Source organism: Sciurus carolinensis, chromosome 2 (assembly GCF_902686445.1).
Source record: "Sciurus carolinensis chromosome 2, mSciCar1.2, whole genome shotgun sequence".
Lineage (NCBI taxonomy): Eukaryota > Metazoa > Chordata > Mammalia > Rodentia > Sciuridae > Sciurus > Sciurus carolinensis.
In genome coordinates, this window is record NC_062214.1 from 112,055,077 (window position 1) to 112,074,801 (window position 19,725).

The 19,725-nt window shown below is 53.8% G+C and overlaps 3 protein-coding genes across 7 annotated transcripts in view; 1 reads left to right on the forward strand and 2 right to left on the reverse strand.

Moving 5' to 3' along the window:
- The window catches only part of Phgr1 (proline, histidine and glycine rich 1), a 67,692-nt gene extending 66,170 nt beyond the window's left edge, over positions 1-1,522 (reverse strand). The window contains exon 1 of the transcript XR_007107194.1: positions 1,407-1,522. The gene's annotated coding sequence lies outside the window, so the exon portion shown is untranslated. The remainder of the gene's footprint in view (positions 1-1,406) is intronic.
- On the forward strand, positions 774-5,754 carry Ankrd63 (ankyrin repeat domain 63). The gene is made up of 2 exons (XM_047541050.1): positions 774-3,038; positions 5,449-5,754. Exon 1 carries the CDS (start codon positions 1,625-1,627, stop codon positions 2,789-2,791), a length of 1,167 nt encoding a protein of 388 aa, XP_047397006.1. The 5' UTR covers positions 774-1,624; the 3' UTR covers positions 2,792-3,038; positions 5,449-5,754.
- An 827-nt stretch (positions 5,755-6,581) lies between these two features.
- Pak6 (p21 (RAC1) activated kinase 6) overlaps positions 6,582-19,725 on the reverse strand; it is a 34,736-nt gene continuing 21,592 nt past the window's right edge. For all 5 annotated transcript variants that reach the window (XM_047541712.1, XM_047541711.1, XM_047541713.1 and 2 more), the window contains 8 exons: positions 17,431-17,639; positions 15,801-16,454; positions 11,007-11,504; positions 10,729-10,862; positions 10,301-10,427; positions 10,092-10,217; positions 9,494-9,628; positions 6,582-8,137 (listed from right to left, as the gene is read on the reverse strand). In XM_047541712.1, coding sequence (XP_047397668.1) covers positions 7,970-8,137; positions 9,494-9,628; positions 10,092-10,217; positions 10,301-10,427; positions 10,729-10,862; positions 11,007-11,504; positions 15,801-16,454; positions 17,431-17,634 — 2,046 coding nt within the window. In that variant the 5' untranslated portion in view covers positions 17,635-17,639 and the 3' untranslated portion in view covers positions 6,582-7,969. The remainder of the gene's footprint in view (positions 8,138-9,493; positions 9,629-10,091; positions 10,218-10,300; positions 10,428-10,728; positions 10,863-11,006; positions 11,505-15,800; positions 16,455-17,430; positions 17,640-19,725) is intronic.

Below are 19,725 nucleotides of genomic sequence, written 5' to 3' on the forward strand. Positions count from 1 at the left end.
CTGAGCACTCTTACTTTGGAGCTATTCATTCCAACCCTACTCACCCTCTCCACACACCCCAGGGCTATGAGACACCCTACCTATGCCTGTGGTGTTCCCCACTTTCCTGCTCCCTGGGGATGAGCAGTAGTGGGCAGAGTGAGAGGACACGGGGTGGTTTTTCCGCACATCTAATGGAAGATGGATCCTGTGATCTCCTCCTCTCCTTAGAGGTCAGTTAGGGTCAGGGCCTGAGCCCTGTGCTTGTGTTACTCGCTCTCTGCGGGTGGCGGCGGGTCCTGGAGGAGCTGGGAGGTAGTGCCAGGGAGTCCTAAAGCGTCTGCAACACTCTCTGGTCCTAGGGCATACGCCCTGGGTCTCCGCGGCCGCGGAGTCTACGCCATGCCTGCTCCACAGCAGCCGCCCGGAGCTGGCACGCGGGAGCGTTGTCAGGGTTGGAGACGTCTGAAATTGGAGAGCGCGCCCCCCCTCCCTGCTCCAAGTGTCTGTGCGGGAGGCACAATTGTGTGTGACAGCGTGATCCGCTGCACTTCGGGTGGCAGTTCCCAGCCACACTGAGCTCTCCCATCCCCCGCTGCAGTACAAGTGTCTTTTCCCAAATTCTCCTCATCTGCCCTTCGCCGCCGCCCCCAGATCGTGCATGGTCCAGTTCTGCCCTGTTGTGGTACCATTTCCTTTCACTCAGGACCGCTTGAGGCAGCTCTCGGTTTTCCCCGACGAACCCGCTATCCCGACAGTTTTTAAGGAGCCTAGGGCACCGACTCGAGCAGAGGCGGAGGGCGGGGAAAGAAGACTGAGACTTTGGGATTGGCCCGGCCAGGTGCATATGGCCCCCAGCGAACAGCCCCCGCCCCAGTCCCCGCAACCACCGCCGCATTCCCAGGGGAGCGCGGAGGAGGAGCCGCTCCCTAACTTTACGGCCCACAAAGGGGTGGAGGTCAGGGGCGGTCTCCCGCGCCCGGTCTGTGTTTGCCCTGACGGCGCAGCACGCTTCTAGGGCAGCCATTGCCATGGAGACCCCCGAGAATATAAAGCCAGGTAGCCAGGCGGCCCGCAGCTCCCGCGCCGTTGAACCCCCTAAGTAAGAAGCAAGCGCCCCGGCGTGGCCCGGCCCCCGCAAGAGGGGAGGAGGCGGAGGAACGGCGCCAGCAGCTTGAGGAGCGGCGCGCCCCGCCTGGGTTGGAGGCAGGCACGCACGGCGGGCGCCACCGTCTCAGCAGGGGAGCGGGGGCTGCCCCGTGTGCGGGTGAGTGGCGCGGCTTCAAGCCACAAGAGACCGAGGGGTGTCGGACACCGGAAAAACGGCAGGAAACTCAGGAGGGTGCGGAGCTTGGGCTCTTGTCTAGTGGCGGGTCTGGAGAGGACCCCAGAGTAGCGAAGCAACCCAGATCTACAGGGGGGAAAACCTGAGGAGGAAGCGGCGAGACGCCAGGCGTTCGGCCCAGGAGCTGCTGGAGACGTTCATCTACCGGGATAGGAACCTCTGGACCTCGGCCGCAGCTGCCCACGCGCGGAGGAAGCGGTACGGGAGCGCGGGCTGGGGTTGCACCCCACCCCCCGGGTGCAGGAACAGGGGCGCCCCCGTGCGGACTTGCCGGGCCGCCCCGGCGCGGCGGTGGAGACCATGCTTAAGCCCAAGGACTTATGCCCCCGAGCGGGTACGCGCACCTTCCTGGAGGCCATGCAGGCGGGCAAAGTACACTTGGCCCGTTTCGTGCTGGATGCACTGGATCGCAGCATCATCGACTGCCGCGCAGAACAGGGTCGCACGCCGCTTATGGTGGCCGTGGGGCTGCCAGACCCCGCGATGCGCGCGCGCTTCGTGCGACTACTGCTTGAGCAGGGTGCGGCCGTGAACCTACGGGATGAGCGCGGGCGCACGGCACTCAGCCTGGCATGCGAGCGAGGCCACCTGGACGCCGTGCAGCTGCTGGTACAGTTCAGCGGCGACCCCGAAGCTGCCGACTCCGCGGGCAACAGCCCTGTGATGTGGGCGGCGGCGTGCGGCCACGGGGCTGTGCTGGAGTTCCTGGTGCGCTCCTTCCGCCGCCTCGGCCTTCGTTTAGACCGCACCAATCGTGCGGGCCTCACGGCCCTGCAGCTGGCCGCAGCCCGTGGCCATGGGACCTGTGTGCAGGCCCTCACCGGGCCCTGGGGCCGAGCCGCAGCCGCCGCAGCAGCACGGGGCTCCAACTCCGACAGTCCCCCTGGCCGCCCGGCCCCCGAACCCAGCCCGGAGCGTCGACGACCCAGCCCCCGCCGCCTACCGCGGCCTCTCCTGGCGCGGTTTGCGAGAGCGGCGGGTGGCCATGGCCACGGCCACGGCCACGGCCATGGTGGTGAGGCCGGCTCAGCGGGCAAGGGCTCGGGTCGGCACCGGGCACAGGGCAGCGAGCGGCCGGAGCTGGGCCGGAGCATGAGCCTGGCCCTGGGTGCCATGACAGAGGAGGAGGCAGCACGTCTACGGGCGGGGGCCCTGATGGCCCTACCAAACTCACCCCAGTCTTCGGGGGCTGGGCGGTGGCGCTCACATGAGGTGCTGGAGGGAGCGCCCCCATCCTTAGTGCAAGCCCCCATTGGCCTTAGCCCCCACCCGGAGGGCGGCACCGGCTCTGGCCGCTTGGGTTTGCGCCGACGTTCCACAGCTCCAGACATCCCCAGTCTGATCGGGGAGGCTTCGGGGCCTGATAGCGGCCCGGAATTAGAGGCCAATGCTCTGCCCCTCTCGGTGCCCGGGTCTAAGCCTTGGCAAGGGGGCACGGAGGCTGTGGTGCTGCAGGCTCAGCGGTAAAGGTGAAGGACTAAGCCCTGCTCCCCTAACCTCTTGTCTCTGCTCCAGTGGGATTTTTTCTCCCTTTCTTCCAGGTCCCTCACTTTTCCGGAAAGTCGCTTCCTGGAGTCCCTTCCCATCTGAAAACCTGTCCCCACTGCCAAAGCAAGACCTCCACCAGAAGAAAGGAACCCATTTTTGTGCTCTTTGGTATTCCCTGTCTAGATATCTCACCTTTCCTACTACTTGCCTTTTCTATTATCAGAAGGTGAGATATGGAAGACTGGTTCTATAGGCTTCAGCCTTCCATCCAGGAAGGTGAACCCTCACTCTCAGCCCAAAGGCTCAGTCTGCTTAGGTTTCTGCCGGGTCTTTTTCCCCTTGCTTAGTTTCTCAATACTCTGGCAACCAGGCAAACATCAAAGTTGGTTCTTCAAAGCCTACTGATGCTGAGGATAATGTGCAAACTACCAAAGTCTCCCTTCCTCCCAAGTTGGAGAACGGGAGGACCCAGGGGCCCCAGAGTCTTTAGGGTCACAAGGCTGATTAGGAAGCAATCTGGCTCTGTAAGTTTTTTTGGAATAGAAACTCCTGCTTCATTACAAAGCATTTGGTCGGGGGAGGGATTGGAGAGACAGTATCTCTGGTGTTGGTCACCACTTGTCTCCTGAGGTAACAAACTCCCTCTGCCTCTGTCCCAAGAAGACCTGGAACTCAACTTCGTTCACGTTGTGGGGTAACTGCCCCCCCCAAAACTCCTACCCAGCTCAACTCTGGCTCCTCAGGTTCAGATGCATTTAAATTTCATCTTTGAAGTTCAAGTCCTCACTTCTACTGGCCAACCCTTATATCCATTCACTCCCAGAGGCTCCAAATGGAAAGGACTTAGTACTTCCCCGCCTCCACCGCTTTCCAGCTCCCACGATCCGCACGTGGGTGCCCCGGCAGGGTAGAACGGGTTGCGAAGGCTTTGCTTAATTGCATTTTTTCCAACCCTCAAAGAACTCTTGTTTTGAGTCTTTGTATATGAAGGAGAAAGCAGCAGGTCTGATCTGAGGCTTAAGAACCTGACAATATCTCTTTAAATAGAAGCTCCGCGAGGGGGATAATTGACTGAAGTGTTTGCGACATTAAACGGCTGCGCGCGGGAGTCGGGAGCCCACACGAGCCGCAGGTCCGGGTTTAAATTACACCAAACTCGGGGGAGAGCTGGAAGGAGCTTGTTAAACGTCTCCTGCTTCTCGCTGGGCTGTTAATGGAGGGCCGGGCCGATGATGGATGCTAGAGGTCGAGACCAAGGACCCCTACCTCTGCCCCACCGCGTGGGATGCAGGCCCGGCGCAGCTTCCAGTTTTTATTACTGAGCAGATTAGTGAGTCAGAGGCCACCGTGGAGAAATGGTTAAAGGCCCTTTCCTGGTCTGGTCCTTTGTCCCCTCGCTCTCTGCCTCCGTCCTCCTACTCTTTGTACCCGCCTAGGGAGGGGCGGGAGGAGGGGGTCTGGAACATTTCTGGGCCCTAGCACAATGAGGAAGCGCTAGCAAAGGTGCAGTGCGCCCAGCCCTCGGGGTGGCGGCAGGTGGGACTCTTTTTGTGAACCCCGATGGCAGAGCGCGAGGCCCTTCACCTGTCTGGTGGGTTTTTTCCAAGATGTCTTTGCGGAACGGAAGGTTTCTCACCAAAGGAACCGGCCAGAGTGATAATGAGCTGAAAAACTGGGTCTGCGATTGAGGGGTGGGAAGCGGGTCAGGAGCGGGCCTTGAGCAGGTGTTATACATCTGTCCAATCCTTACACCTACCCCACCCTCCAGGCATCTACGAGGCCGCGCGAGCCGATACACTGGACGTGATCCCTGGTGCCCCCTGGTGGCAGCTCTGCCTCACTGCATCCTGGCTGGGGGCTCAGACTTCTCATTTTATTTGGGATCAGCGCTGTGTACTTCTCCCTTTGTGGGCATTCACCCATGGAATCCTCTTCCTCTTTTAGAATATTAAATCCGGATACTTGAAGTTACTTCAGAGCAGTGAAGTGAGGGACAATGGGGAAAAATAACCTCACACTGTAGCATGCGCCCAGACCCTTCACTAAGACCCCCACGTTAATCCTCCAAGTTAAGGCTTCCTGTCTTAAGAGTTCCTGTCCTCTTCCAAAAGAACTGGAGCTACCAACCTTTCCCTTATGGTTTCTGAACCTTGGGGCCTGCCAATTATGCACTCTTATGATATGCCTCTTCTCAGTCCCCTTATCTGGGTAGTGAGTGAACAATACCAGAGTGTCCAAAAAGCCTGAGAGAGAGTCATGGATGGGGTGGGGATAATTGGACACCCAAGTGTAAACTGCTTCTTTCTGATCTTTGCTTGCTCAATTACTCCCTTTTCAACTGTGTTAATTTTAATGAAGTTTTCAGTGGTGTAAGAATACAAGTGTTTTGACTTAAAAACAGCAAGAGGGCAGGGTCACACATTGTATCGGAGATACTGACTTCTTTTTAGTGCTGCTGAGATGTGATTTTCTGGGTGAATTGTCACCTCAGTTCCTCTTTATCGGGTAAACAACCATGAGGGTTTCTCTCTGTGGAGTAGCCAAGAGCTTGGTGTGAAAATGATGTTTCTAAAAAGCCACAGCAGATCCTCCCTGTCCCAACTGAGTTGTGTCTGCCTGCCTTGCTGTCTTTGCAGACTCCTTACCAGGCCCGGTTCTGTGCAGAATTTCCATGTCTCACCACACTAAGCCCCGTCGACTTCCTCTCGTTGTCAGCCTGGAACCATTGAGGTTGGGGTCCTCTCTAGCTCTTGCCACTGTAGAAGAGACTTTGCTAAGTATTTTGCTTTCCCTGTTCTTGTTGCTTTCATCTCTGTGAAGTGTCACCCAGGCCACTAGAACTCAGTACTGGTCAGTGTGGGAGCTAAAAGACATTTGCACACCTTTTTGCAGTGATACTGTGTGGCAGGAGGACCAGTGGAACTCAAAAGAATAGTTAATAAACCCAGTGTTATTCCATTGTGAGAACTGGCCTCTCATTGCCTTACCACCCGCTCCTGACTCTTGACTCCCTTGGAAGGGATGGAAAGGTACACTTGCTTCCACTGGAGGCTCCTGCCTTCATCAGCCCCCACCCCTGCTCATTCTGTGGTGGGCTTCTTTGGTCACAGGGGCTTCTTTCAACTAAGCTAGTGGTCCGGGGGTCACAGTCTGGGTGTGAATGTTGTGGGGAGTGGAAGATGGTCTGCATGGCCCCTTGCTCCTGGCTAAGGAGTTTCAGTGAACACTGGGTTGGGTATAATCTCCAGAAGGAAGGACTGGAATCAGTGTCAAAGCCAGAAGTTGAAAGGTAATTTTACCAACCTCCCACTCAGGACTGGACCCCAGTTTCTTGGTTTCCAGCCACTTCTCTGCAGTGTCTTCTTTGTTCTGAGAAACGAAACAGGACTGCTTTCTCACTGGCAGCAGTTTCAGACCACTTTCTATGAACAGCTTGAGCTCTAGGACAGGGGAAGGGACAACCTGATGCTGAAAGGATCATCAGCTCTTGTGTCACCCCCTGTGGCCTAGAAAGCACAGCACAGGGTCCTGGCTTTCCTGGGCTCTTCTCCTGGAAAGGAACCCTATTTCTTAGGTGTTTCAGTTCCAAGAACATTTCACTTCCCGTTTCCCTACTCTGCCTTTATTTTCAGAGCCCATAGGTCAACAGGGAAATTGGGTGTCCTGTGGACTCAAGTGACTGCTGGGGAACCCACCAGATACCCACTCCAGGGCGTCCAGTTCCTTGACAACCTGGCTCCAGTACTAGACAGCAGGAAGCTCAGCGGTTTAAACACTCAGTTTAATTTAAAACAGGCACAAGTGCAAACAATTCACAAAAATTTCTAGGGAAGATGCTTTTGTTTTTAAAACTCTGACCCTTAAAAAAAAAGTCCTTGCAATTTCTTTGCCCTAAAGCTGGCCACTAGGGAACAGAGGGATCTAAAAATATTATCTGGAAAGGGTCCAGACACCTGGAGTTTTTCCCTGGCCTTCCCTGTCTCACAACAGCCTAGAAGGTGGAAAGGGAAGGAGGATAAGGGGGCAAGTGTCTGCAGAGGCAGCTGGGGCAGCAGAGGGTGCCCCCTCTGATGTAATGGACCCCCAGAGGGGGTACACCTTTTGTCCCAGCCCAAGGTCTGAAGAGGACGGGTCCCTGATGACCTGGCTATTGAGATGAAGCTGACAGGAAAATTAAGTTTATTTCCTTACTATTCCTGTCTCTGGCTCTCAGACTCCACAGTATGGAAGAAACTCAGGAATCTTTTGAGTCCCCAGTGTTGGTGGACTCAATTCACTGGTTGGAAAGAAACATGGAACTTGAGAGGTAGGGAGCCAGGCTGAGGAAGGAGGTCCCTTCAGAGTTGAGCCGAGTGGGAGAAGAGGTTCAGGTAGCCCTCCTGAAGCTGGCTGTGGGTGACTGAAGGGACCCAGGCCATTGGGTCCTTCCTCCCCTTACACATACACACACTCACACACACATGATGTTCTCTCCATCCTGTAGTGAGGCCACTTTTACCACCAACCCCATTCTTTCTCTTTCACTCAGACAATGCCCTCTTGCCCCTCCCATGGCCTAGGAGCAGGTCTTTCACAGTTCTGAGAGGCTGTGTGGGGAGAGGCAGTACAGGCAGGGCAGGGAGCAGGTACAGGCAGGACTGTGCCTTCAGGAAGTTAGACCAAGGGAGGAAGTAGGGTTCAGGTAATAAAAACCTTCCCTATGGCCCTCTGAGACCCCAAGGCTTGAAGGTGGAGCTGAGAACAAGTATCCATGTGAAGATGGGCAGTCAGCCCTCTTGGGTGACTTGAGATGCTAGTATACAACTACCTTTAAAAAGTCTGCAGCAGCCTTTTCTGCTGTGCTGACCACAGAGCCTAGGAGTGCTGGTCTCTGTGTTTCTTAGAAATATCCCTGTGCAAATAACAAAGGGTAATCCTGCAGAAGGGGTCTCCATCATCCCAAAGGCAACTGGGGATTCTTTGGGGAGGGAGAGAGACCAAGGGGGCAGGTCCGGCCTGGCCCAGTGGGCAAAGGGGCAGTAGGATAGGGGTGGGACTTCACATTCAATCTTTGGAGAGAATACTGAGAGAATGAGGCAGACAAGCCCTGCTGGAGGGCTGGCTGCCCAGTGTCCCCTGCCTGTGGGCACAGATGGCAGGTGCAGTCTGAGAGTGGGCTCAGCAGGTGGAGGTCTGCTTGCGGTAGAGCTGGATCAGGGGCACCAGGCACTCAGGCAGCCCTGTCTGCAGCAGGAAAGGGTGGTCCAGGAGCTCCTGGGCCGTGGCTCTCTCTTGGGGATCCCGCACCAGCATCCGCTCCAGGAAGTCTCGCAGCACTGGGGATACCTGTGGAGATAGGGTAGTGAGAGGAAGTCATGGTTTGCTATCACTTTGGAGTGACCTGACTGCCTGGCCTATCACTGTCTGAAAGTCTCAAATTCTCTGGTTGCTTACTTCCTGGTTCCTCCCAGGCTCAGAGCTTGTTTGATTATCAGATAGGTAAACGGGGATGCATCAGCCCTGGAACTGTGACCAGTTCACCCATAATGGGAGCTCCCAAGCAATGGAATTGAGATGCTGGGACTGAGGAGCTGAGTCCACCTATAGCCCACTCCACCTACTGGCTTCACAAGGCACTCAGCATTCAGGCCCTGTGGCTCTGTGGAAGGGGCAGGGAACTGGCATCAATAATGCAGTCCTGGGTCTATTCCTGATCTCAGGCAAGATTGCAGGTTTCTCCAGGCCTTAGTTTTCTTATCGGCAAAATGTGCTAATGATGAAGTATGCCTCTTCTGCCACATGAGGCTTTAGTGAAGATAAAAAAGAGATCAGTGATTAGGAAGTACTTGAAAAATAGAAAAGTACAAGTGGAAAAGGGAGATTTCTTTGTTGTTTTAAGCCTCAGAGTCTAAAACAGGGCTTGGTTCATTTTTAACTGATCTGGGGATGTCTTAGGCTGCTACTGAAGGCTACCTCCTCTGGGAATTAGATGTAGAGGTCTCTACATGCTCATTCTGGGGTTACCAGTGCAGGTTCCAGTTGTCTTGGAAGACGTTTCCTGTTGGTCCTCCCAGCCAACTGCCTTAGGGGCCACATAACTTGTGGGTCAGTGACTGAGCTTTAACCCTCTCAGACACTTCTTGCTCTAACCACCAGATGGCAGTGTCATTTAGCAGTCCTGAGTTGAACTGCCAGCAGAGGGTGACCACAGGTGAAGTCTGCAGGTTTGGGGTGGGTTTGGCAGGAAAGGCTTAAATATAATACACATATATACCGGTTCTCAGGGGAAAGCTGGCTGTGGTCAGGACAAGCCATTTTCTGTGAACACTGTATCATGGTGTGGATCCCCTGACAAGTGGGGTAGAGGGGTTGGTGCTCAATTAGACTTCTCTGGTTCCCTCAACTCCCTGCCCTGGGACAGAAGAGACTCCTGATGTCCTTGTTTTCTCTGCTTATAGGTGTCTCTGGGTAGCTGTCAAGTGCCTGCTGCAGGGCATCCCTGCTGCAACTGGGAAAGTGGAATTAACATGGGAGTTTGCAAAAATGTGGCTCTGCAGCCAGGTGCAGGTTTTGTGTCAGAAAGACACTGAACCCTCTGGCTTTGGTGGAGGGAGATGATGGGCCTGCTGGGAGCACAGGCTCTGGTCCTCTCACCACAGGAGGAATGGGGTCTGTGGGGTCACATGTTGTACACCAACCTACCTTGTGAGAGTTTTTCAGCTTGGGTGGGGGGTTGTCCCGGAGCCTTTTCATGGCTTGCACTGGAGAGTCACTGAAGTAGGGGGGCTCCCCATCCACCATCTCAATTACCATGATGCCAAGAGACCAGATATCCACCTGCAGGGGAAGAATATCCCTGAAGATACTGCTGGAGTCTGGCCCTTGGTAGCAGTGTACTGGAGGGGAAGGAACCAGCTGGTCCCAGCTGTCCTTGGTGTCTTGGTGCCTGTCTCCCTCCTCTGGTCAGCTACTCAGTGGTTTATTATTTCCTGCATTAGTGGCCAGAGACCATAGGGACTGAGCTGTCAGCCAGTCCCTGAGAGAGGCCATCATGCGTGGGGAAGCCTGGTCACACCCCACTGTGCTGTTGAGCTGATGGAGGGGGAACAGTTGCAGGACCCACTCCCAGCAGTGAAGTCTAGGTTAGAGCACCCCATCAAAAAGGGCACCAGGTACTGACTGAGAGGGCACCTGAGAACCAGGGCTATTGTGGCAGGGACTCTGGAAGGGGCTACAAGCAGAAGAGTTGCATGTTTCCAAACCTCTTTGGAGAGGCCTCTCTGGTGGAGGGAATGGTTACCTCGGTGGCATACAGAGACCTTGAGATCACTTCAGGAGCCATCCAGTAGGGGGTTCCCACCAGGGACTTCCTCTTAGGGACATCTTTGCTGATTTGAGCACAGAATCCAAAGTCTGAGAGCTTCACCTGGGGAAGTCAAAAGGGGAGTAGATGGAGGACCAGGAGGAGAGATGCTAGGGAAGAGCTGGAAGTTATCAGGGAGGGCCTACCCTGCCATCGAGTGTCAGTAGGATGGAATCACTCTTGATGTCCCGGTGGATGACACCTTGGGCATGCAGGTAAGCCAGGGCCTGCAGCACAGCCTCACACACAGTGGCGATCTGCTCCTCGTTCAGCCTGGACAGGGTGGGTGGGGCCACCCGATGGAAGACAATGATAACTTGAGCAGGGCATCTGGGCTGGGCAGAAGGGAGTCCCTGGCATAGGGCCCCACAGCTCCCAGGCAGTGTGTCTAGCAGTCCCATCAGGCCCTCATCCTGGGCTACTTTTCTCTTCCTCACTCCCTTGAAATCTCTGGGTCTCAGTTACCCCAACCAGGCAGAGGGTCCCTCAAATAATGTGATGGGCAACCCAAACCCCCTGCCAAGGGAATGGTGGGGAGAGCTTCCCTCAGGGCCCCAGCCTCCTCGCTGCCCACCTGACATGGGAGATGATGTCTGTGAGGGCCCCGCCCTGCAGGAACTCCATTAGCACCCACAGCTCCTCGCCCACCAGGTAACTCTTGTACATCTCCACCACATTGAGGTGCTGGTAGTCCCGCATGATCACCACCTGGGAAGAGAGGGGAACCTGAGAGCTGGTACAGTGCCCCTGAGGCAGGACCACCTGACCACCCAGGCAGGCAGATGTCTAGCCTGGTTGTGTGCTCGCTTCCCTCCCAGTTGCCCCCACCCATGTCCCATCCTGTCCTCCCACCTCATTAAAGAGCAGCTCCCTGCGCTGCTGCTTCCTGAGGTCCATCATCTTGACGGCCACCTGGCGGCCAGAGTGCTTCTCCCGGGCCAGGCAAACGATGCCTGTGGAGCCCTCGCCAATCTTCATGTAGCTGTCCAGCAGTAGCCGGGGGTCACCCTGGTCCACCACCATCCTGAGCGCAGCCTTGAACTGCTCGTGTGTCACAATGCCTGTGTCCTCACTAGCCAGGGCACCCTTGGCCACTGTGGGGTCCTGGGGCAGGTACAGATTGCTGGTGCTGATCTGGGCGTGCCGAGTGCGAGGGGAGCCCGCTGGGGAAGACCGGCCTGGAAGTGGGCCAGTGGCTGGGGCTGTGCGGAGAGACTTCTGGGGGCTGCTGGTGTCCGAGGTGGTCAGAGGACTGAAGGTCCCCATGGGCTGTTCTGAGGGTAAGGATTGGGCTTTGGCCACCAGGCTTGGAGGGGAGTCTTTCTGTGGCGGTCGGAAAGCAGAGTTGGGCTGCAAAGATAAGGAAATAAATAGGTAGGGGTGTGGCTATGGGAGATTTTAGAGCAAGTTTCCCAGAAGAAAGGGGTGGCCACTGTGACCTCTGGATCCTGGAAGGATCAGGCAGAGCCTCGGAACAAATTGAAGAGAGAGCAAATATTTTCAAATGAAGCTGAAGTCCAACCACAGTCCTGCTCGGGAAGCTACAGCCCCATCCCTGCCACACTCCCAAGCAAGCAGGCTGAACGGCCCTCTTTATATTCATTCTTCTGCTCCTGGGAAGACAGAGAATCCGAGTCCCTGGGGTGTCCTCCAGCTGGGTATTTCTTCCTAGGTAAATGACAGCGGGGCCCCAGGGAGGCTACTGTGAGGCACAGTCCTGCCTCTGTGCTGTGGAGCTACTCTGAGAAGCTGGGTTGAGGTTCCCCATGTGGGTGGAAGAGGTCCTGGGCAGAAGCAGTGGGCCAGCTGTGCCTTGGCTCCCAGAACCAGGGCAAGGAGACACAGCTGGTGTCTGACAATTCTGCTTGTGCCTGTAGGAGGGAGTCTGCATGTTGTGCCGTGAGGTTATGATTCAAACAGGACCACAGAGCTATGTTACTATCTGGGGAGTCTCAGGTGTCCACTCTGGGCTAGGGATCTGGTCAACCTAAGCTTCGAATCCAAGGGTGGGGTGTCTCAAGGACTGCCCAGAGCAGCCCCTCTACTTTCTTTCAGGCACCAAACTTCTAGCTAAGGAGCCTCAGAAAGGGCAGGAAGGCAGGAGTCTATCCTCACAGGCTCTGATAAGGAGAAAGGGAAGATGGAGGAGCAGCCTGCTACCCCCAACCCCAGGCCTAGAAGCTTGTGAGGCTCCTTGCCTTTCTGGGCCCGAGACCTCCCTGCCACCCCTGTGGGAAAGGAACTCATCCTTCAGTTTTCTTTAAGGAGTTGGTGATGTGTACCAAGATACCTCCCAAGAATTGTGTGTTTTTAAAGGGTGCCTGGAGAAAGGGACCCTGCAGGGACTATAGAGAGGCCTACTTGGAACTTCTCTAAAAATCACAGACAGTTGTCTGAATGACCAGGGTCCTGGGCCTAACCTCAGAACTGAAATGACTCATAAGGAATCTTCTTGAGCAGTCAGCTTGTGCTGGGCTGCTTGCTTGTGTACAAATCTAAGTTTCCGGCCCTACCACACCTGGCCAGAGCCTTTTTAGAGGAACTAGGGAAAGGGTTCCCTCCTTCTCTTCACTGTCAATGCCCCTGTGGTGATGCTGCTTCAGGTGCTGACTGAGTTCAGGGACAGAGCCTGCATCTTGGGGCCAGGGGTGGGGTGGTGTAGTCAGGAGCCCAATACCAACATGGTTTGGGCTATGGAGGTAGGGCTGGATGGCTCTTCATACATCCCTTCATTGGCCTAGTTTTCTGTCCCCAAAGGAGGAAACTTTTACTTAATGTAACTACAAGCAAGGTCCAGATGAAACTAATTAAACCATTCCAAGAAAGGAAAAGGGGGAAACAATGATGGAATTAATTTTTATGGGCTCTGGATTGATGGTTTCTAGTGTGACTGCAACCTTGTGAAAAGGAAGCCACTTGGAAAGGGGTCTCCCACTGCTGGCTGAGGGGGCTGTACCATAAGTGCCCTAAAGGCAGAGGCTGTATCATAACCATTTTAAAAAGTAATAAAGCCATTCATGGAGGGCTTATCACTTTGCCTTTAATGTGTGATCTCATTTAATTCTCATAACCATGGGACCTCTCTATTGTGTGATCTTCTATGCTGTGGCCCTGTTGTTGTCATGTCTCCTTGCCATGAACATGGTACACAGCAGGTGCTTAATCAATGTTTGCCCTTCTAAGTGGAACCACTTCTACATACCCAAAGCTCCTAACCCACTGTTTGTCCTGCCCACATTTTTCTTTAGCCACAGTGAAGTTTGGTTTTTGTTTGTTTGTTTGTTTGTTTTTGTGGGGATTGAACCCAGGGCCTTGTGCATGCAAGGCAAGTACGCTACCAACTGAGCTGTATCCCCAGCCCCACAGTGAGTTATTACAGGCTGCGCTGCCAGGACCTCAGAACAAAAGCCCTGGGGCTGTACTCAGACCTCCCCTCAGCCATGCCTGGCACACTGGGCCTTAGTAGCCTGACAGCCCAGGGCACCCAGACCTGGCTGCCACTGTGGGAACCACCATGAATGTCCAGAGCCAGTTCCTGGATGTGCCAGTGCAAAGGGCTGGTGGCCTGGGGTGGATGAGGGAGCTTGATGTTTCCCATCTGTGTTGCAATTTGCTCAAAGCAGTGTTTCTCAACCAGGGAGAGAGAGAGTATGTGTGTCTGATTTTTCTGTTCAAGGGACATTTGGTAGTATCTGGGGGCATGTTTGGTTGTCCCAAGCGGGAGTGGTACTATCATCTAGCGGGTTCCAGCTAGGGATGCTGCTACAAAGCACAGGACAGCCTCCACAACTAAGGACTATCTGATCTAAACATCACCAGTGCTTCTAGAAAACTCAGAGGTCTGGCTTGAGAGCACATATCTAGACAGGGAAGCCCAAGGCACCCAGAAGGAAACACTCCCCTGGATTTGGAACTGCACTATCCCCAGGCCCAAGATGACCACTACCAGCTTCCACTGTGGAAGCACCCAGTATACTCAGCGGCAGTGGCCCATGGTAGTTCTAAGCATGCAGGGACAAACAGGCCTGTGCCTGGCTATGGGGTGTTGGTTGCAGCCCAGACAGATGCAGGTCAGTGTCCAGTTCAGTGTCAGCCCTCCTTTTCTTCAAATCCCTGAAGCCCATCCAGCAGGACTCCCACAAAACCAGAGAGGGATCAAGCTCTGATTCTCACCTCCCTAGTGGAGTGCACTACCCTGCTCCCACCTTAGTTTGGAGAGGGGAGATGTCTCCCCGGGGGCATAGCCTTCCAGAGACCCTTAAGTTCACAGGGGTCTCAAATGGACACATCAAACCATGCCCTATGCAGAACCCAGCCCACTGCCCTTTGTCCCAGTGGGACAGGGACTGGAGTGCATGAAGCCCAGAACCTTCCCTGGGTGCCTCAGCTGGCAGCAAACTAGAAAGTCTGTGGTTCCTGGCCATCTGCCAAACTTCCCACCTCCATTCAGGCTGGAATACCCTCATACCATGGCCAACATGGGAAGCAGGGACTTGTTCCCAAAGTCCTCCTAAGAGGCAGGGGAGACTCTTATCACTCACACCACCATCAGCAACTGTTTCTTTAGCCTGACTGAAAACCCTGTTGCTGCAGCCACAGCTCACTTCTGCCTGATGCTTAGGAGCTAGAAGACAACTGGCTACCAATGGTTGTAAAGCTTTGTAATCAAGAGTCAGGAATCCAGAGGGCTCAGGACAGCATGGTCAGTCCTGAGCAAGTGCCCTCTCTGCTTTCTTCTTTGACTTACTGAAGGCACTGAGTAGGTCCTCTTATCTGCCAGATGGGAAAATAAATTATCGTCTCTGTGGACAAGATGCCACATAGGGCAGGTAAGAAGCAAAAACATGCTCCAATTTGCCTGCCAACCAGTCACCACTGGGCTCCCTCATTCTTTCCTCTCTCACAAGAAAAAGGTGTGTTTAAGGCCATCATGAGTGCCACGAGTCAGTTCTGCTGTTTCCAGGTCTGGGAAAATTCAGTTCTCTGGCTTTTCATGTAGCATACACACTAGAGAAGAAATAACTACAGAAATGTGAAACAAAACAACTCCCGCCAAAAAGAAAAGAAAAAGGAATGCAAGGTCGGGGGCAGGAGCCCTCACTGGAGGTGTTACTATGCACACTTCTGCCACCTGAGGGAGATGCAGCCAGGAAGCCCCTCTGCAGGTCTTGGGGGAGCGCTGGGAAAGTCTTGAAAAGATGGCAGATGGGGTAGAAGCACACATCTCTGCTGGAGCCTGGGCGCTTGCTGGCCATCGCAGGCCAAGATGGTCTGCTTTGGGTTTGTGGTTAAAGATGCTGTTTTGTCAGGGGATTGTCTGCCTCCTGGAGTGGTACACCCAGACCCCACAGTACAGGAATATCAGCCTGCCACGACCCGTGTTAGAGGACATGGCTTACAACCTCTGACTCACATATACTAAGCCTTTGGGGGACAAGGGCTCAGTTGGTTTAGGGTACAATCATCAGCTGAGGTTGAGCTAGTTTGTTGACCATTTGGTTCATCATATTATTCCTAACCCTGACCCAGAGAGTAGGGAAGGCCAGGCAGGTCTTGTGTTCCTGACAACCATTCCCTGTGGCTGCTTGCCAGTCCAGGTTCCTTGTGTTCCTGAGTGACCCCAGAAGGAAGCCCCACTTGACCTACCTTGCTCTGTGCTGGAGGGCCTGGCTTGCTGCTGCTTGGAGGTGCCGTGGCAGAAGTGGAGAGGAACATACTTCGAAACAACCTGCGCTTGAGGCTACTCTCTTGGGCCTTAGGGCTAGGGCTGCCTTCACCGCCTGGCCTCCCTGTGGCTGAGCCCACTAGGCAGGACTGTGGCCGGGCTTCTTCAGAGCCATGCTTGGTAGTCTTCATGCCCCGTCTCCCTGTAGCCATGGGGGGTGAGGTGCCAGGTGGGGAGCTCTGCAAGCAGGCACCCAGCTGCAGGCATCGCTGTGAGGCACCCTGGAACTCAGCAGGGCCCAGGGACTGTGCCTTGGTGGCCAACCCATTGGGCAGGACCCGTGGGCTCTGTGGTTCAGGCCATGGCATCTGCCTGTGACCTGCTGGTGTGCCCCCGTTGCAGCTGAGGTAGAGGCTCTGGGGGTCAGTGCGCTCCAACTCGGGGCTCTGGAGGTACATGTCTGGATCAGTGGTCCAGTGCTCATCCCCTAGCAGCCCCAAAGACTGTGCCCGCCGCCGGTTGGTGGGACTGCGACCACGCAGGGTATTGGAGCTGATGACTGACAACTTCTGGATGTCATTGAGCAGCCCTGAGATGTAGCCATCTGTGGGCACTGAGCTGCCCCGCACCACTGTCTGCAGGATGAAGAGAAAAGAGTGTGAGCAGGGCAGGGGCTGTGGCTCAGTGGTAGAGCACTTGCCTAGCAGGTAGGAGGCACTGGGTTTGATCCTCAGCATGATGTAAAAATAAATAAAATTAAAAGGTATTGTGTCCATCTACAGCTAAATTAAAAATAAAAAATAGTGAGAGCAGTCCCTTCATGGCAGGAAGGACTAGCCTGGAGACCAGGGTCACAGCCTGCTCTGGGGCCTTGGAGAGGAATTCCTATGGTCTCCCTTGCTGTGTCATCTACTCATTCACTGACTTTTCAGTCATTTACCAGGACCCCAAATGGGTCAGGCCTGTGCTGATGCAATGTGTAAGGGTACAGGGAGAAGGTCCTTGTCATCAGGTCCTTGTAACCATGGGGTTACAGTCCAGCATGCCAAATGGTGTGGCCTGCTGCGAGTGGGGAGCTGAGGAGCACAGTGGGAGGGAGTGCCATTTTCTAGTTCTACCTGTGGCCTGTGAAACCACCTGAGGAAGCCAGGACCAGTCCAGGTGCCCTCTCCACACACTCCGGCTTCATGGCTTCTAAACTCTGACAGGGTCCTTGACCCAGACCCCAACTAGGCTATTAGATATACCCATCTGGACCTGCACAACTAAATTCCCCCAGTCTGTGAAGGCCCCAGCCCCTTTGAGGTTACAGGTCCAAATACTATATGGAACATATTTGTACTAAAAACTTTTATCTAAAATTCAAATTTAATTGGCCATCTTGTACTTTTATTTGCTAAATCTGGCATCCCTACCACCATGCAAAGGACTCCCTGGATGTCACCTCCCTGGGTCCCCAGGGATAGAGACTGATTAGCAGGAAATTAAGACAGCTGGATCATCCACGCTGATAACTAGGTGGGTCCTCCAGGTGCATCTGGGGTTTTACCAGTTGTTTCTTGAGAGTGGGAGAGGATGAACTTGGTCGCAGTTCACGCCCACCCCGTTTACCTTCATGGGCTGGAGCTGTACTCGTGTGATGCGTGAAGGGTCTACCACGGGCTTGGGGCGCCTCAGTGTGTCCAGGATGTTCTGCCATTGTGGGGGGAGGCCCACAAACTTGCCCTCTTTGGGATCGAAGGAGGTGTGGACACGATGTTGGAAGTTCTGTGGGGCAGAGATCTCAGGGCGTTTCTTCTTTTTCTTGCGGAACATGGTGCCTGCAAAGAGAGGGTCAAATTGAGCTTTGGCCCAGGAAGCATAGGGTGGCTGCAGTGGGGGTTGGGGTGCCAGGCATAGAGCTCTCTCCTATTCCCCAAGCAGAGCCCATCTGCTCTGGTCTAGGGATTCCCTTTGCTCTCATCTCTACCTCCTTAGGGAAATGGCTGGCTCCCAGCAGAACAGTCTCAGAAACCACAAAAGGGCCATAAATAAGCCAACCCAGACTAGGAACAAGGGAAAGAGGTGTCTGTCTGTTGATCTGTGCCAAGTCTCCTGCTGAGAAGGCAGACTCTGAGGGTGTGTTTTTATAAAGTCCAAAGCCCATTACAAATATTGTTCTACTGTCAAAGAATTGAAAAGAGGGGAAAGAGGGAGGAAAGCTAGTAGATTCATTTTAAGAAGCAAGTATGACCTTGATTCTTCAACCAGATAAGAAGGATGGGAGAAAAGGAAAATTTGAATCAATCTTACTTATGAACATAAATGTGAAAATCCTAAACAAAACTAGCAAATTGAATTCAACTGTGTGTTTAAGTTTTTGTTTATCACAATCAATCTGGGTTTGTCCCAGGATGGTTTAACAATAGAAAACCTGTTAATGGAATATACAGCATTAATAAAAAGAACCAACCAATCCACAGTCATAATACCCAGGCTGGGACCATGCATCATAGGATCAGGGAACCCAGAAAGGGCTCTCATACTTACCAGGTACTTTGTCTCAACTCCAGAAAGGCCCTGAGCCAAGGCGACAGCCTGGGATGGGTGAGGGGCAGCCATCTTAGGATAAAGTTCTCCTGGGAAGGCACACAGCCCACTCCTCTTGGGATTATTCTCTGGTCCCAGAACTCGGACTGCACAAAATCTCCCTTGGTGTCAAGCCTACATCCCTCATCTTGCTGATCTGGTGTTTGTTTCAGGTCCTACTGAGCTTGCAAAGAATAATGTGACTAGCTCTGAGAGAGGGAAACTGGAAACCTGGGTGGGAAAGTGACTTCAAAAGGGCTCTAGCCTCGCCATCAGGAGAGCCCTGGACAGAGAACCACATACTGATGAAGACAGGGTCAGGGTGCCTACTTGAATGCTTTTGGATCTCAAGTGACTCAAAAGAGCATAGTGGATTGTATGTCACCATGAAAGGTCACTTCCAGGTTTTAAGAAAAAATGAAGCATGTTTCCATTTGTATGTGTGTATGTGTGAGAGAAAGGTGGGTGGTTGGGGAGAGAGAGAGATGGGGCCTAACTATGTTGCCCAGGCTGAACTCAAACTCCTGGGATCAAGTGATCCTTCTACTTCAGCCTCTGAGTAGCCGGGATTATGAGTGTATTGCACCTCATCAGCTTAACATGTTTCTGAATTTGAATGTCTGGATTACTTATCTATACAAAGATCTTAAGTGTGGGGCCATCACATTCTCTTTTGGCTCCTGTTCTGGAAACAGCATTTCCCTGGTCATTTTCACAGATTCTAGAGGATCACAGGTCCTGGAGGTTGCTGGTGCCCACTCTGAAAGGCAGGGAACCTGAAGAGCCCACCACTTCCCCACTAGGAGCCCACCATACATGAGTCAGCCTGGACCCATTGAACACCTCTTGGAATGTCAGTCACTTCTCTGGACTTTGAGGTTCATGCATCTCCCTAACACACTCTAAAGGCAGAGCCATAGATGCGAAGCCCCTATAGATGGAGGACTTCAGAATGAAATGTACCTGTTTGAGTTGAAGGGAATATCCCATGAATTTGAAGACACTAAGAACAAGTTAGACAATTTGAATCTCAGTATTCTTCATCTATCAACGGAGTTCATGGAAGACAACGCACAGGGAGTATGAAGTAAGTAGAGTCCTGGTAGATTGTGTTCTCTTGCTATGTTGCCTCTCTTTACATGCCTGTCTTTAAGCTCAAGGCCTCTGGATACCACCACTTGAAAATGATGCCAAATGCCTCTCCTCTCCGATTTACCTCTCAAAGGGTCATGCTTGATTTCTGGGTTTGGGGATCTGGAGTCCTCACCATATCTCCATTATTCAGACTCTTCATGATTTGGTAAAATCTGAATGCCTCCCTTCCAGCCTTTGCCTTTT

What these genes read in the sequence shown, in the direction of transcription:
- Ankrd63 (XM_047541050.1), top strand. Translation starts at nt 1,625, where the DNA reads ATGCTTAAGCCCAAGGACTTATGCCCCCGAGCGGGTACGCGCACCTTC.